General features: G+C 36.8%; 1 protein-coding gene across 1 annotated transcript in view; it reads left to right on the top strand.

Annotated features, from left to right (window-relative positions):
• The window catches only part of EGF (epidermal growth factor), a gene marked incomplete at its 5' end in the record, with an annotated part of 54044 nt that extends 41042 nt beyond the window's left edge, over positions 1-13002 (top strand). Inside the window, 5 exons of the mRNA XM_081332118.1 lie at positions 140-256; positions 881-1006; positions 3657-3798; positions 6299-6463; positions 12666-13002. Of these exons, the coding sequence (XP_081188244.1) occupies positions 140-256; positions 881-1006; positions 3657-3798; positions 6299-6463; positions 12666-12804 (689 nt within the window). The 3' untranslated portion in view covers positions 12805-13002. The remainder of the gene's footprint in view (positions 1-139; positions 257-880; positions 1007-3656; positions 3799-6298; positions 6464-12665) is intronic.
• Positions 13003-18733: the final 5731 nt, after the last annotated feature.

Raw genomic sequence — 18733 nt, forward strand, 5'->3', positions numbered from 1 at the left:
ATGTGCCTTATAAAGAGGGGGCAGATGGATAAAATCTGACAAGTTAGCTCTAGTGAGTTTGTTCATACGAATTTGTTACTCCAAACACATAAACTATGGACAACTGTAGAGTGATATATTTTATTATTTTGTGCCACAGATCAGGATGACTGTACATCATTGGGTTGTGATCTCAATTCCCAATGCATTGCGCATCAAAATGGGGCTATGTGTGAGTGCCAGAGAGGGTTCATCATGGAAAGTCAACTGTGCCATGGTAAGTTACATGACCGATTACAGAGTAATATTAATACAGTATATTTTTGCATGGATTTCATCGTGGGTTATCATTTTGGGATCAGGAATGTACACCCTGGCACTATGCCAGTGCCATCAAAAAGCATAGAAGCTATGATTAATAAGGAATACAGCAAATATAAATTCAGGTTTAAACGTAGAACTTTTAAAACTTTTTTAATATGCCTTCATTTTAGGTTTATCCTTTAGTTTAGAATAGATTATCCCTGACAGTCAGGCCAGTCAGCTTTCGGAGGTCCCAGATCATATTGAAAATCAATATACAGTATTGATTTTAATACTTGGGGCGGGGGCACGAAGGGAGGCTCAGCCAATCTCAATGTATACATGGTTGTACTTTGACAATAAAGGTTCATTCATTCAATATCAATGTAATAAGTTCATTCATACACATAGTGAGTAAGGTTCGCCTACAGCAGATTTGATTCATTGTATTTATATCCTGCCTTCTCAGCAGGAATTTAAGGCAGCATACATGATTCTCCCCAGTTCTCTTTTATCCTCCCAACCCTTTTCTGAGAAAGAATTTAATTAGTTCTTTTAACTATAGTCTCCCAGCTGTCAATACTTTTTGATCTTGTAGATGTTGATGAATGCCTTCTTAACAAAGAACAGTGCAATCAGAGCTGGTCCAGGTGTATCAATACTGAAGGAAGCTATGTCTGTGAGTGCCTTTTGGGTTATGATGAAGATGGGCTTCATTGTTCTGGTGAGTTATTAGGATGAAGGATATTCTTCTGGACATTTTGAATAATTTCTCCATCCTACATAGAGGGATTTTTATCTCAAGCTTCTAAACATCTCTCTCTCTCTCTCTCTCTCTCTCTCTCTCTCTCTCTCTCTCTCCCTCCCTCCCTCCCTCCCTCCCTCCCTCCCTCCCTCCCTCTTGCCCTCTCTCTCTCTCTCTTGTCATATAGATTTGTCATATTTATATGGTTCCCATTTCACAAAAACATGACTCTGGGCACTGTATACAATGTAACTACCTCATTAGTTCCCCATTTCCATGAGACCTCAAATCCTGTTGACAAAAACAAGTTTAAGGGACTTTTGGAAGGATATCAAGGAAGGGGCTACTCTTACATCAGGAAGGGGTTTGGGGGTAGAGGATGAGGTTCCACATTATATTCTTTCCTTTAGTTTAGGGAAGCAGTTTCACACTGTGACCTCCTATATCAGGGTTAGGCAACCTCGGCTCTTTTATGACTCATGGACTTCAACTCCCAGAATTCCTGAGTCACTCAGGAATTCTGGGAGTTGAAGTCCATGAGTCATAAAAGAGCCGAGGTTGCCTACCCCTGTCCTATATGGAACAGTAGCAGAATAACTATTTTTCATTTAAATATTGATTTAAGTATTGATATGATACAATGTAATGAAAAGGTGGTATCCAGAAGGGAGGGGAAACATTCCAGAGGAGTAAGAGGCAACTCAGCCCAGATCTTATGTGTGAAAGAACAAGGGTGAAGACAGCCTCTCCCTAAGAGTTCACACAGTATATTGTAGGTACAGATGGTAGAGTGCTTGGTCAGGCAAGATTTTGTTTACAGGAGTGAAACATTAAAGAACAGCTTGAAAGAACTGAGAAGGTGTCATTCTTGGTTTGGGATCTGACAATTGCTAAATATGAAGATTCAAGGAATTGCCTTAATGAGGTCATATAGTAATTTATATACAAAGTAGCTGGAGAATGAAATGTAACCTGCAAGTCATGGACTGTATATGCTCCCCCAGAGAATGTCAAATTATACTAAAACAAACAAACAAACAAACAAATCTGTTTTATAGACATGACAGTAAAGAGATATTAAGCCTCTGATGGGCCTGGTAGCCTTATTTTATATTTTAAAATGGGTTCAAAATTCCAGATAGTTCTAGAGATACTGCATCAAGGCAACAACCACAGCTGACTTCAATATGTAAACACACACACACACACACACACACACACACACACAAACACACAAACACACAGAGCAGTTCTTGGCACTGAAATGACTAAATTGCCCTGTTAAAAGTTTTACTTGCTGACGCTGGACTTGCAAACTCTGTAAGGTTGCTGGCATTATTTATCCCCTTCTTCCAGGCTCTCTGCATTCTAGGTGATGTTTAACATCATCAGTTCATCAATATGCAAAGCCTCTAGAGGTCAGGAGATGTTTTTTTCTTTTGTTATTTGGCAGCGTTAATGGAATGAATGACCCAATAGAGATTTATTGGAAATCATTACCCTGCCTATAAATAAAAGCGAGTATTGAGTCAGTCATAATACTCATCAAATAATTTTATGTTCGTTAATAGTCATGAGATTCGAGTTGCTGACATTTCCAATAGAGTTCATTGAAAACTATGTTCACAGTCAGATCCCCTGATCCACATAGCTAGAATGCAAAGGCTGACATTAAATCATAAGTTTACTGTCGAAGAGTATTGCTTGGAGATATGAAGGCAGCAATTTTTAGCAATTTGTCAGCTTATTCCAAACTGTACCGAGTCTGATGCAGGTACGTGTTTTTGCAAGTTGGCTATTAGACTTTACAAATGCACATCCCTTTCTCTCCCATCTCCATTTAAATCCCCACTTTCTTACTCTTGCTTACTGCATCAATATATCCCGATTTGTTGTTTTGCTGAAATAGCTCAGGAGGAAAACCTTGGTTTATGGCTATTAGGGTGATAGTTACAAGTGTTTCATCTTCTGGGAGACCAGTTGATGTCCTGTAGTTATCCATTATGAAATCTTATCCATCTGCTGGACTAGATGGAATCCAATTTAGCAGGAACTGCTTATGTTCTTATGTTTTTCTAATTAAAATGCTAGCTATACAGTCATAGTATTGTACATGAACTGGGATGTTCTGTCATAGTATGGAGAGAAAAGGACCCTAATTTACATGTAATGCTTAGTAACAATCTTCTTTAGCTCCTCCTCAACTGTTATGGACCAAGTTTCTCTCTTTCTCTGGCTCTCCCTCCCTCCCGCTTTACTTTGAGAATAGGCCTAGAATAGGCTGCTAATGAATAACCAGTCCAAAATCACTCAGTTTTTGAATGAGGACTTGCATTTTTCTTGCTAAATACAGCATCTCAGACACTGCATCATACTGGGTCTCCAATAGTCATTATTAAGAAAGTGATATTATGCAGTGTCTTTAAGTAACAAAGTCATAGGGAGTTTTATATTTTGTATCCCAGTTCTGTTGGATTAAGATCTGTTAAGTGGACATTTCACTATATCTGCCTTTATTTCTTCCAGCAGCTGATATTTCCTGTTTTAAAAGTGGGAGAACCTACCACCATTCAAATTTGGCCCCAAGACTCAAACACATTAATAACCCCCTTCTCCTAAATTGTTTCAGAATCTGTCATCGCTACTTCTGTTGTAACCAGGGATGACTCTACACTATCTGAAAAAGAAGTTCCTATGGACTGCCCACCATCATACTGTTTCCATGAGGGAGTTTGCGTTTATTTTTCAGATCTGCAGACTTTTGCATGCAAGTAAGTACTGAACTCCAATGTAGTTCCATAATTAATTCAGTTAGTGTCCAGTGAAATAAAAGGCAGGTTAAATAGTGTTGCTAGGCATGTGAAATACATGTGTTTTATTTATATCCCATGCATGCTTAATGCATGCATAATCTCTTGTCTTCACAATGAATTACCTTGTAAGGTAATTTGGGATGAGAGAAAATATCTGATCTTCACTCACCCAGTGAGCTCAGTCATCAAGAAAGGAGCTTAGTTTTCACCAACCTAGTTTTGAGTATTTGGCCCAAGTCACTTACCACATCTGAAACACGTGAGGATATGATGTTTGGATGAGGTATAGAAATAATTATTTCCCTTTACCTCTCTGTGTGCACCAGCTCTAGTTTTGATATTTTAGACTGAACATGGGGCTTTTATAGGGTATGGTTAAATAAAATTACGATGTTGGCCACAGTGCTGCGATCTAAGCTCTGTCTGGTTTTTATGTGGGTTACATGTATGATGCACATAAAATCAAGGAGGAACTTCAATGGCACCATCGTGGCTGCCTTGTTAGCTTTTTTGACAACATCCTCTTCAGATACTATTGACTAAACAGGAAAGGTATGAGAGAGATTTTATTCTGCAGAACTCTCCTGCAGTCGTCTTATAGATATTTTCACGCCGTTTGAGAATAGCCAAAGACGGACCTGGAAATTTGTAAAACATGTTCAGCTCACTATTCCAATTAAGATATTTCATATCTTGTTCTTAGGTGCCACATATCTATAGGACAGCCAGAGTTTGACTTCAACATTATTTTATACTTATTGTTCTTGTATCAGTTTTACATTAGGTGGCAGTGTTTCATCATTCATTAACAAACAGATTTCATTCCATCACCAATTGGTAGAAAACATTTTTGTTCCCATTTTCAAGACATATCAGAAGGCTTTATAACTTACTTTAAAAATAAACATGCTTGTTATACATGCTTGTTGTAGCATAGCACACGGTCTCTCACTATTATAGTCTCTCACTGTTACTTACTTAAGAGTCCATACACTTTTTTGCAGCTCTCTGTGTGAGACGGGTCTGTAGAATTCAGTGAAAGTAAGAATTGTTTTTTCGTTCATCATGAGATCTCTACACAGTGCAATTCAGAATGAAGTTGGATTCAGTGAATGCCCTACAGAGGAGGAAAGGAAAATATTACTTCCAATCATTTACTATTTGTCTTTTAGTTCCCAAGTAAGCAAAGCTAACATTGTAAAATGTAGACCTGTTGACTACAGACAAAATAAAGCAAACATTAAACCCCTCATTCATTTAAATATTTTTAGAAGTCATGTCCTTGCAGTTCTCAATTTGGCACCTTCCTTATGGTCTACATTTCCCATAATTCTCATTTTTGCTGGTTGAAACATGGAAACTGTAATCCAAATATATCTGGTGGTAGTAGATTAAGGAAAAAAAGTAGTACAGCCATACTTAATCACGATGTCTGCAAATATATGGATCACAGTTCTCAGAATTCTGCATGCTAGGGGCTCATTTAATCGATCATTCTATACTGTATAAAGCAGGGGTCTTCAAACCTGGCTGCTTTAAGACTTGTGGACTTCAACTCCCAGAATTCTGGGAATTGAAGTCCACAAGTCATAAAGCGGCCAAGTTTGAAGACCCGTGGTATAAAGCTATAAAGATGGAAACAAAGGTGATAGCATCCTCCATTGTTATTTTCCAAGCAGATGATATTTAAGTATGTTGCCTAGGATTTTGATGATAGTAAATAGCCTTCATAACTAGCAGCCATGGGAACCTGATCTTTTCTGAATTTGTCCAAGGCATTCTAAAACAAAATGTGATGGCAGAAAAATTCTCAGTTTAATTCTCCAAGATGTTTTTTTTACTCAGTCCTGAATGTTTACTTTCAACATATGAGCCATTCTATTGTTGTAATGCAGACATGTCAAACACAAGGCCCGGGGGCCGGATCCGGCCCGCGAAGTGGTTTCATGCGGCCCGCGAAGCCATCCTGGAAACAGAGGGAATGGCCCCCGCTGCCTTGGCCCTGGCCCAGAGACCCTCCTTCTGCCAGAGACCCTCAGATCTGTCCCACTCCTGCCCAGGCCCCCACAGGCACCCTTGATGCGAACCATGTAGAGCTGGCCACGCCCACCCAGTAGGCCATACGCACTCTAGCCACGCCCACCCAGTAGGCCACGCCCACCCTGGCCATACCCACCCGGCCCCTTGAGGGCAACCGCAATGCTGATGTGGCCCTCAATGAAATTGAGTTTGACACCCCTGTTGTAATGCCATGTATTTCCATCAGACTTCATTTGGCCTTTATAGCAAGTGCTGTAGCCTTCTAAACAAGTTGGTTGTCCTTTCTGCACATTTTTGCTGTTTTTTCTTATGTGGTGACTAGAAATCACATTTTCCCAGAAAGACTGTACTTCACTGAGTAAAATCAGCCACTCCTGATAATTAGCATTGCCTTCTTTGTTGGTTTGCTCATCAACAGTTGTGCGAAAGGCTACCTGGGGGACCGTTGTCAGTTTAGTGACTTGGAGTGGTGGGAAGAGCAACATGAGATGAAGATTAAGAAGCAAAACATCGCAACTGCTGCGTTCTTGGCTGTGCTGTTCTTGGTCCTGCTCTTTGGAGGGGGTGCCTTCTACTACTATAGGTAGAATTTATTTCCTGTTTATGATAATCCATTGTTATGTTGTTTGTGATCTTTATAAATTCTTTCATACATCATAAACCCAAGAGAGTGGCTTTGTTTGCTCATTAATTTGACATTCGTATACATTATTGGTCCTAATATACACTTATAGTAATAAGGATGATGAGGCTGTTTTAATTTACAACTGCATATCCTACCGTGCTTGCCTTTTAAACATTTCTAGCAATATGCTTGAGGAATTTAAATGAGCATCTTTTGAAAGTTGAATTTCAACTGTCATATCATTTGCAGACAGGCGGCCCTAAAGTCTTTTGGCTGAAACATATGTGAAGGTAAATGACGACAGCAGCATTACACTATCCAAAACAAACCCTCCCTCTTTGGCCCATGTGTTGTGATATCATATGCATATATGAAAAGGGCAGAGCTTGTGTCACAATGTTACAATCCTGTTTTTGTTATTTTGATGAAAGTACTAGATCCTGCAGACGCATCTGCCCATTGGACATCTGAGACTCCAGCCAATCAATTTTTAAAGAATAGGTACAAATTGGATGCAAGAAATTGTGGAGTATTAGGAAACGCCAGTAAGCTTATAGTGGTTGTTGGATTACCTTGAACTGGGGAGATTGTGGTTTCCCCTTGAATCATAGAAACTATAGTATAGAATTAGAGAAAAAGTCCTAAATTACTAAAACTCCCATACCAAAACCTGCTAAAACCTCCATATCAAAAACATAAAAGAAAAGAAAAAAGAAAAGAAAACTCAAGTGTAAAATGATTTCCTTGGAATTCCCACAAAAATTCTCTGGTGACTGCACTCCATCTAAAATGCTCCCATATTTCATTCCCTAATTGTTGTAATTCTCTTAAAAGTACAACAACAGGATGGATTTATCTTGGCAATTAAACAGCATACAATGAGTGTGTGTTGTCTACATTGGGAACAACACAACTTCTAAAGAAGCAAATTATTTTCCCAATATTTCTAATTCATGTCAGAAAGTTGCTGAATGTGTCATGCTTTTGAGAAACAAATGTAGAAAAAGGATGAGCTAGAGTGAAACTGAAATCAGACCTTCACCTGGCTATGTTTATACTTTAATGATGTATATAAATCTTCTCTGCCTATATGCAATTCTCAAAATATGAGATAAGCACCTCTTTCTAGAAACAGGTAGAATTCAATCATGTCCAATACATATGAAATATTTATATCTATTATCAATATTATCTGTATCCCACTATTCAGGCTAACACTTTTGCTGGCAATTTACAAGCAATATTGTGAATAAAACAATAACTTCTGGGATGCTTCCTGAAATAGATAGTAGATCTTGGTGATCATTGTTCCTGAATTTCCCCTGGCTTTTAATCAATATGATGAGGGAGATACAAGGAAAAAAATATTTCAGTTGATAAAAGAATCTTTTTTAAAAAAAGAAGGGCAGAGTTCATTGCAAAGAAGGCAGTAGCATCTTTTTTTTCCTTAGCTCAATTTACACTAAGTAAGAATACGTTGAAGGCAGAGCATTACCGTGCACTTGTTCTCACCTGCTGAAAAAATAAACTATGAGGTTTGCAGATCTAATTTCTCAGAAGGAATAGCAAAAGCTTTGACTCAGGACTCTTAATAGTTAATTAACAAGGGCAACTTTTAATCCCCTGCTTTATGTGTCCTGCTTATTCAGCTGTACAATCCCTAGCTACCTCTCCATTTAGTCTCTCTGCTTTCTTGGAATTGCACAGCTTATCCTGACTCTGTTTGCTGGAAAAATTTAATTTCAATCAAACTGATATCTACCAAATTCTTTGCTGCAGCTGAATAAAATACTTGGGGTTAAGGGTGGTCTTTTTTTTGAGAACTTGTGAATTTCTTCCTAAGTGTGCGTGTCAGACTGCTTCATGTGCCTTGTACTTGGTGGCAGGGAAACAACGGTAGGCTGGCTTTTAATATATTGGCTCTATCACTGTATCTGTGTAATAGAGTAAACATGCTCTTGAGCTCTGATTGTGTCTTATTGGTACCATTTGTAGGGCTTGCTGCAGATGGTAGAGGTATGAGTAAAGCTGGTAACCTCGTCTATGCCTTATATTATTAAAAAGCATTATGTAAAAATCTCATTTGACCAAACCCACATTTAGTGCTGAAAGTGAATCTCTATAGGCCCATCTGTTGGGAAAATATGGAAGATTATGTCTTACAATTCTTTTTTTTTTAGTGTTTGTCCCATGTGTTGCAGGATTTGCTTATCTTTGCACTGGGCTCACTTAGTTCTTACAGTGAAACTATCAGTACATGGTGTGACAAAGGATTTATTTATCAGCTGGCTTGTTACAGAGTGTAACACTGATTATAGTTGAGAGGGCTTGAGTGCCCAAAATAATCCAGCTGGATTCTGCTCTTAAGGAAGACTAGATTCTGGATTTCCCTGCTCTTTGTCCAACACTTTAATCACTACAGAATGCTTACTGCCACAAAAACACGATAGGTTTGATTGTCTATGATGAAAGATTGAGAAAGTTAGTGAAAAATACCAGAGATAATTAATTGAAATGGGCAATAATTTGATAAGGTCAAGAACAGATCTTGAAAAAATGGTTGGGGAAAAAAATGAGGAAAAGTGAAAGAAATATGAATTATAATTGAAGGATTGCAGGGAAAAAGCATGAAAATCTTTATGAAAATATATTGGAGAGATTAATCTTGCAACATTGTGAATGGAAAGAGGACATAGAATCTGCATGCAGCATAGTGAAAGAAAAAAAATTAAGAGAGTGCCACAGTAATCTGTTGCTTTAAATCTGAATTGAACAAAGATGCCAATGAAATGCATTATCATATGTAACTACAATTAAGATAAAAGTAGGACTTTGTATTATGTATAGAACGAGAAGTAGAGTGAGAGTTAATTTATATAGAGCTGAATTATATATAGAGATGTATGTATAGAAGACAATTGTAATCAAAGACAGCAAGGAACAATCAAGATTAAAAGAGGCAGAGACAATGCAGAGCAATTTTGAAGGAAACAAGAGTTGTTCTGGAAATGGGTGAAGGATAAAGAAAGAATCTCTAAAAGAGGAAATGCAATCAAAAATAAAAAGAATGTTTGAGAGGAATTCTGTTATATGTTGATTTAGATAAGCATACAGTAAGATGAATAGGTGTGAAGATTTCACAGGGGTGTGGTTTGAAAAAGCCAAGAGTTTAGCAGGAAGGAGATGTTCAAGTGAAGATCCTCAAAATGGTGTGTATAGACATGGTGAAAGCATTGATTTGGGTTTGGAAGGACAGAAAGATATAGAATGAATCGTGTTGGGGGAAACTATCTTATCTCATTTCCTCAGTTTCTCTGGTTTAAACTTCTTTTTCTATGCTTGGTATAATGTTGCTTGGTCTTGAATGTGAATAGCCTAATGGGTGTTATGCATAAAATCACATTTTTTTAAGCAACTGTTTTCTCAAAACTGTCTACCGCATAAAATCTAGCATTCCTAACTATAGCAGTCTTTTAGTTTTTGTGTGTTTTAATTGAGTTTACTGATTCTTTGTATGAGAAACTGCATTCCCTGATTTTCTGAACTTATATACTAGATAGACACACATGCCGGATTTTACATTTCTATATTAAGGACTACTAAACCAATCAGCCATCATCTGTCCAAAGTTACATCACCTCACATGCAAGATGGTCTGAGAACCACCATTTCCAGAACATGCTCAAAGTATATATTGTTTGTTTGAAAGCAATATTGTTTTAATTCACCTTCAGCTGGTGTAAGAATGCTACATTAAATATTGATTACAGTTTGCTGAGTCCTCAGTTCAGCTGAATGGTCATATGGATCATATATTTGAAATATAGAGCCACCCAAAATGACGAAATTGTATTAAAATTGTCACCAACACCATAACCATTATAAGAATACTCTGAATATTTGAAATTTAGGAACTCTGATTTATTCCACTAATCCTCTGTGTCCACTTCTATAAAAACATACTATTATTATTGTTTTGACAGCCAAATGTTTAGACTGTACTATTATTCTATCATTATTATTATCATTGCTATTATTGTTGTTGTTTATTTTCCTCTGATTTATTTTTCTCTTTCACCAAATGGTTTCAAACAATATAACTGTTTATCTTGAAAGCAAGTTTTCAATTATATGCTTGGCTGGTTTTATATGACCACTATCAGTAGGCTAACTAGATCAAAATGGAATCACTGATCTAAATCCCCCTTTAACTGGAGTCCAGAAACCAATATTTGAATTGGGATTACTATTGCATTTTTACTCATACTCTGCTGTATTTTAAGACGTATTGATTATGTTTTGGAAGCAGGTCAGTAAGAGGCCTTCGCTTCATCCATAAAACATGAACTCATATTGCTGTTTAAGAAGCTTGCAGATCTAAAAAAAATACACTCACAAAAATAAAAACAGTATGGCCTGCAGGGATAAGGCTTATAAAATACAAACAGTATCTTCATGTTGCTGCTATATTCATGTATCAAAAAGGGACCTACAAATAAACAAATAAAGAAAATGATGTTTTTTTTCTCTTCAGGGTGCTAGTCAGAGAGCCCTACTGCAGCTTGTATAATGCCATTGAGTTTCTTGAAGTAGAATATGCCTATCTATACTTTGGGGGGGGGGCATTGTATTGGAGGGGTACTTCATCAAAACGTGGGGTCTACTTATATATGGATGGTGACTTTGATTCCATACTACCCAATTATGTACAGTATTAAGGTATTTGAGATTATGGAATTCCCACTTGGACAGTGAGTTTGCTGTCAGAAAAAATGTTAACTTTTGAATGGTTGAGACTATTCTTGGGTGTAATCAGTAGTTATATGCAAAAAGTAACACAATCAATACAATCCACTGTTAATATCCTAAGTGCTTTACTTATTATTTAAGCAATTTTATGACAATAATATAAAATTGGCTGCTCGCATAGATCTCATATCAAGTTAGTAATAGATTAGCAATAGAAACAACAAAAGGGATTTTTCCAATTTAAATTAAGCTGAAATGATGAAAGCTTAGAACAGGGAAGAGTGGACTTGAATATGAAAGGATTATGAGCTTGGAGTAAATAAACTTTACTCAATAGCACTCTTGCTTTTAAATCTAACTGGAGATTGTTTGTGCTTGAGGGTCTAATAATCTGGAAAGTTTGTAGTCTATTCATTTTGATTGTGGAAGTGAATATTGATTATCTTGAAAAGTTGAAGCTGTGGGAAAGTGACTTCAATAAAGTTAATCAAATAGATCTCACTCCAGAGAAAATTATCAAGCTTCCAAAGAAATTAAATTGTGGGTGAAGCAATGTGCACATTTTTGGCTAAAGGTTGCACTTTGCCTTTGAACGATGTGTCATAAGCTTGCATATCCATTACATATATATTAAGTGGGTGTGAACATGGCAAATTTTGAGTTTCCGATCTGAGTTTAAGTTTAAAAACAATATCAGTAGTGCCATGCTTTTAAAACTTGAAAAAACAGATTAGGGATAGATTGTCATGGAGAAAATCTATGTAGTGACTAGGAGTTGAAAATAACTTGATGGCACATAATCAACCAATCATTTAATATTTTTCAGCTTCTGACATATTAGTTAAAATTAAGTGCAACAATTAGGGACCACATACATTCCAGGGATCTGGTAAAGCACATCTGGGTGAGCATTTTCAGATAGATTAATTGAAAGTTAAACAATTTCTGTGGGTAAGGGCCACTAATAATTCATCCCTTCTCTACCCATGGGCAATAAACAAATTTTAATTTTCACATCTTTATGGAAGCAAAATGAATGTTAAATGTGTCTGAGAACTGTAGACTAGGGAAGACTGAACTCAGTCTCTCCATATCTTTGTCTCCATGTCAATCTCATTATCCCTAGCTATGACCAGTAATATAGCCTCCTCCTTCTCCTCCAATAGGTATGTTGCAGAGTCATTGATCTACAATTCCTATAATTGCCATCTAGCAGACCAGGCCACCTTCTGGTTTGAGGAATACTGCAATAATAATTTCAGCTCAACTGCTAAAGATGAGTGTTACACCACAGGGGACAGATGTATTGGAATTCAGCTAACAAAACAAATGGATATTTGAACTATATTTTATAACCATAAAATGTTTGTCCACAGATAATTTTATTCCTTGATTTTTTTTTCTTTTACAGGAGACAGCAGAGATTTTCCAAGAGGAAACCTTATGCGGAAGACAGAATAGCCACTGACATGACCTGCAGCAGCACCCTTACTAGCCCTAAAACCAAAGACATGAAGCTGCCAACTATTAAGCCTTCCATAATTCTATAGTAACACAGAGTAATGCAAAACAAAGGAGAGATCAAAGGATAGCAGCCATCCACCTGAGATTATCCATCAAATACTTGATGTATTAAATATATTAAATAACCACTGGGAGGGTTATCAAGTATTTTTCTATGGGCCCAAAGTTCTTCTTAGCTCATTGTTATGTGATCCTTCAAAGTTCACAGCTGCCTGAATGCATTGCAAGCAAGTGACAGTGTTATTGTTAGCTGTGCACAAACAGTTGGAGGGATATTCTAAATTAAAGAATGCCAACATGATGACATGACCGATTCACACTGCAGAGATGAAAATGCACTTTGTTTCTTAGAGACCACTGCTGGCTGACTCTTCTTTCTGTGTTGAGGGACCTAGCAATGCTTAATGAAGTACAGAATCGTAGCCCAAGATTTTGCAAACTACTTATGACATTTGGCCTGGAGGTGAAATGCTTTTGGATGTATTTGGGCAGCTGAACAGTGAAAGAAAGGAATGAGAAACTGGATCTCATGATCTCATTCATTGTACTTCACATGGATAACAATTTTATTTCATTGAAAATAATAAATGGGACAATGCAGAATTAATCAGCTAACAGAGTTGTGTTTCCTATTTGCATTTTTTCCTTTTTATTACAAACTTAAGTGAAAAACCTAGCAAGTAAACTTCTAAAACAAGAAAGTGCATTAAAACCACAGCTATCCTTCTATTTCAGACTGCTCTAAATAAAGATGCCCTTAGCAGCAGTTGTTGCTACAATTAATCTCAGCATGTAGTGTAATTTTCATTGAGTTTTAATGTTTATTAGGTAACTAAATATTGGATTGAGTTGATTAAATCAAATTTTATTTAATCTTCAGTAACATTCTTTTCATTGTTTGTTCTCCTCTTTTGTGTAAAGATCAGTTTTGTGAAGTTATATACAACAATTAGTAGAATCCAAATTTATTTATTTGGTTTATTTCCCGCTGTTCTGTTTTGTTGACTACTTGAAGTAGCTAACAAAATAAAGTAAATAAAGTAAATATTAAAACTACAATCTAATAAATGCAAAACCATCTTAAAAATTAAAACCTGGTGAAAGAAATACATCTGTGGATTTCTTGGTGCTTTTTGAGTTTGGTTGCTTGCTTGCAGATATTTTATTACCCAAGTAGATAACATCAGCACTGCAAGTTAGGAGGGGATTTGCTACTGGTTTATATATAGTAGCTTGCCTGCCAGTTTTGGTAAAGGTGTGGTTTTCTGCTAGATCAGACATGTCAAACACAAGGCCCGGGGGCCAGATCCGGCCCGCGAAGTGGTTTCATGCGGCCCGCAAAGCCATCCTGGAAACAGTGAGGGAACGGCCCCCACTGCCTCGGCCCTGGCCCAGAGACCCTCCTTCTGCCAGAGACCCTCAGATCTGTCCCACTCCTGCCCAGGCCCCCATAGGCACCCTTGATGCGAACGATGTAGAGCTGGCCACGCCCACCCAGTAGGCCACACCCACTCTAGCCACGCCCACCCAGTAGACCACACCCACCCAGGCCACACCCACCCAGCCCCCTGAGGGCAACTGCAATGCTGATGCGGCCCTCAATGAAATTGAGTTTGACACCCCTGTGCTAGATGGTTCCTTGATTAAAGTATTGTTTTATACATGATTGTTTGTCCAATATTGATCCTTGCTATCTGATTGTGCACTACTGTAGGGGATGTGTTCTTTTTGTTTCCTTCCTAGGGGTTTTTTTTGTCTCTTGTGTATGATGTATAAATGTGTTTTATCTCTATGTGCCTATTGGTGCCTGATTTGTCTGAATGCCAAGCTTCCACGAATTCCTAGCATTTTAGGTCTGCATTCATTCATTCATTCATTTTATCTGGCCATCAACTCACATACAGCTGTATGTCACAATCATTAAAATAAAAACTAGGTTAGAAAAAAACAAAATATATTGAACCCGGTGTAATAATAATTGAACTCAAAATACAGATGATCCTCAACTTACAATAGTTCATTTAGTGTCTGTTCAAAGTTACAACAGCACTGGAAAAAGTGACTTATGACTCCTGTTCACACTTATGACCATTACTGCATTCTCAAGAGCCTTGGTGGAGCAGTGGGCTAATGCCTCCTTAAGTAACACCAGCTGCCTGCAATTAGTGCAGGTTCGCATCCCACCAGGCTCAAGGTTGACTCAGCCTTCCATCCTTCCAAGGTAGGTAAAATGAGGACCCAGATTGTTGGGGCAATAAGCTGACTTTGTAATAATGCCGCTCGGGGGGGTGTATGAAAGCCCTAATAAGCAGGCATATACATAGAATGAAGGCTACTGCTAAGCTTGTAAGCCACCCTGAGTCTTCGGAGAAGGGCGGGATATAAATGGAATTAAAATAAAATAAATTAAATAAATAGTCATGTGATCAAAATTCAGACGTTTGGTAACTGACTCATATTTATGACAGTTGCAGTGTTCTGCATTCATGTGATCACCTTTTGCGACCTTCTGACAAACAAAGTCAATAAGGAATCCAGATGAACTAACAACCATGTAACTAACTTAACAACTGCAGTTATTCACTTAACAACTATAGTAAAAAAAGTCATAAAATGGGGCAACACTAACTTAATAACTGTCTTGCTTAGCAATGGAAATTCTGCACTCAGGTAGTCTACAACCACCTGTGCATAAGCTGGCCTCTCCAATGATCTATTACAATGCATGGGTGAAGAACCAGGTCTTCAATGTTCCATGGAAAGCCAACAGGACTGGGATTGTTCTAATGATAAGGGGAATGTTTTTTTTCTATAGGGAAGATATTGTGACAGAGGAAATATCCTTCCTGTGTCCCATAAGATGACACTGTTTAATTGAGAGGAAACAGAGCATGCCCACGAACATTATATGCTTTAATATTTGAATGTTTTTATGATGCTGTAGGTCATCCAGAGCTGCTCTATAGTGAGATGGGAAACATATAACTAATAAAAATATTACATTATACTTAAGTGTATACTTACATTATAATTAAGTAAGTTTTAATAAAAACTTTGAAATACTGTGAATCCCAATATAATATTTTAAAAGCCTTTCTCGTTCTACATTTATGCATACAGTATATTGCTATGCATAGAAACAAAATTCACCACTTGTCCTCAAAGTATCTTTTACACATCATATCCCAGAAATCAGATGGCAGAACATAGTTCTTAGCAGAAGCAAAGAAGACAGATAAAAATGTGTGAACTGCATTAATCGATTGAAATTATACATCACCAGAACTGAGGACTTTTTTTGTTGTTGTTCCATTGAAACTAATCCAGCTGGGTAAAAACATTTGAAGTGGTATCAAATGACTGAAAAGATAAGAGAAGCAGTTAAGTAAACTTTTTTGGCAAACTATTTCCTCAGAGAGAGGTATTAAGAAGTGTATTATGTATATCAGCAAGGTAACACAAGGAGAGGATCAAGTGACATCATGCACGACATGATGTTATCACACAAATGACTTTATTTATTTGCTTACTTTCGAACTGTTAGGTGGGCAGGAGATGGAGCAAGCAGCAACAGGAGCTCACCCCATTGTACAGCGCTCAGGTCTCGAACCCGGGCTGTTCCAGCTTTCCAGCTGACAAGTTCAGTGTCTTTAACTGCTGAGCCATCACGCCTCCATCTGGTTCATATGATGACACAATTATCATGGGTTTGATATTGGACTATTTCTTTGGTGCAACGTGTTTACTGACCTTTTTGTTTCTGTAACTCTTTGGTTACCTTGATGTATGGTTTTTATTCCTTTTATTAGAGAAGGTTTGATAAGCCAGAGTGGCATCTAAGTCACAGTACGTAAATAAAGACAGTGATCAAAATTGTGTAATGTACATAAATTGTGTGATGACATGTTGTGTCAGATGTCATAATGGCTTCCACCGGATGTCTGTGAATGCTATGTTTCTGTGCATTATTCAACCTTTTACTCATAATATTTATTTAGAACATTTAATGCCTCCATTTAAGGTAAAGCAGTGTCAATAAATGGATATAACTCAAATCACAATAGCATTACAGAAGAGTTATAAACAAAAACAGTTTAAAAATAACAGTTAAAATTGTATTGTGCACTATGATATACAAAGCATTTCACTCTAATCATACATAGAACAATAGTGAAGATGAAGCAGCTATTTAAATCGAAGAAAGCTTTAGATAACAGTTACACTACGTACCAGTCACAACCAATACGATTCAATGGGAAGGTTAAGCAACAATAAGAGGTAATTTTGAAAGCATTATCTCCCATCTTTCAGCAAAATTCATAAACATGGGTTTTATAGACAATAGACTAAAAGGTGTATGATTGAAAAATACACAATGTGAGAAATCTTGCTTAATTTTTATTACATGCTTACAAAGCTCTCTCACTTTGGGAGGCAATGTAGCAGTTGCTGAGAAGCTCTTCTTGGTTGTGAGTGTTCAGATAAGCAAATTGAAGACCACTCCTATAACCTTCCTTGTAAATCTTAATAATTGGAGAATTTAAAATGAGGTCAGGTATTCCTTGATGTGTATTAGGTCAGGTTATATAGGCTTTACTGTATATGTATTGTAAATATTCTGAATCCAGGAAATTAAAAATGGTTTCATTGTTATCTCTTCCGCCTTCCCCATGTTGGCACTTAGGCACAAAGTGTGCTGTAGAACAGCTTAGTAAACTGGTGCTTTAGTAGTAACAGTTTTCTAGTTTAGTTTAGTTTAGTTTAGTTTTTAGTTTAGTATTTACAGTCAAACCTGTTTTAACAGATTAGGTAGGATGCGGTCATGTCCATTAATCATTGCTTAATCACAGAAATATATGTGCAGCACTTTACATTATTTGTAGAATGATATTATGCAATTGATGCAAAAATAGAGTGTTTACATTGCTTGCAAAATGATGAAAATTGCCACAGAAATTTGGTTTGTTCCATGACTACTTGATTATATCAGTCTTCTAAATGTGTTGAAACATTCAGAATGTTCTTCCCTGTAGAAAAAAAGGGATGTGAATTCCTTCTTCTGAAATGTGAATTTCTTCCTCTGAAGGAAGATGTGAATGTGAATTCCTTCTTCTGAAATCTGAAGAAATATACCAGAAGTCATGGGGGGGGGGGGGAAGTCAGGCTTCTCTTTTTTGTATGCTTTTCAGGATTGCAAAAATTAAATGTAAATATTCTTTCTACTAAAAATTGTCAAGAATTTTAACATAAGGATTACATTTTTAAAAAAATTCTTCAAAGAAATCAGAAATCTTTCCTCCTTTTCTGTGTTTTAATACCACCAAAGGAAACACGCTTTAGGTTTGCTGACTTTAAGCAAGCATGATTACTGGTAAAGGCAAAAAAGAGAAATTTTTTAAAAGTACTGTATCTTGGTTTCCTATATTTAACTGTGGGGTTAAATTATGTTTTAATTTGGTTTTTAGCCAATCTGGTATTTTAAATTGTGTTTTTTATCTTTAATTTTGTTACTGTTATTTGCCTGCAGTAGGAAGGATATGAATTAAATAAATCAATAGGCACCATGTCACTTTACTACGAATTAGAAAATAAAGAGAACAAGCATAGAATATGCCTGAAAATGGAAATATGGATAGATGTACATCCTATATTAAAATCTCTGATGTAATTAAAATCTCTGAAGAGCAGAAAAGATTTTCCAACACTTCCCAGGATAGTTTAAAAATTCTTGGAGCCTAAAACGAAGGCTATTTTTCATCTCATCATTTCTCCCAAGATGTACTGCATGGAAAAACATAGTCACTGCACGCTACAAAAATGACTTTTTTTCTAAAATGTTCAGCAAACATACTTTGTTCTCCATGAGTTAATAATTTTTGTTTGTACGCCATTCCCCTGGAAGTTAGTTTAGAATATGATGTGGGAACTTATTTGCTAATTCAATTTTCAATCTTT

The sequence above is a fragment of the Vipera berus genome, assembly GCF_964194415.1.
Source record: "Vipera berus genome assembly, chromosome: 7".
NCBI lineage: Eukaryota > Metazoa > Chordata > Lepidosauria > Squamata > Viperidae > Vipera > Vipera berus.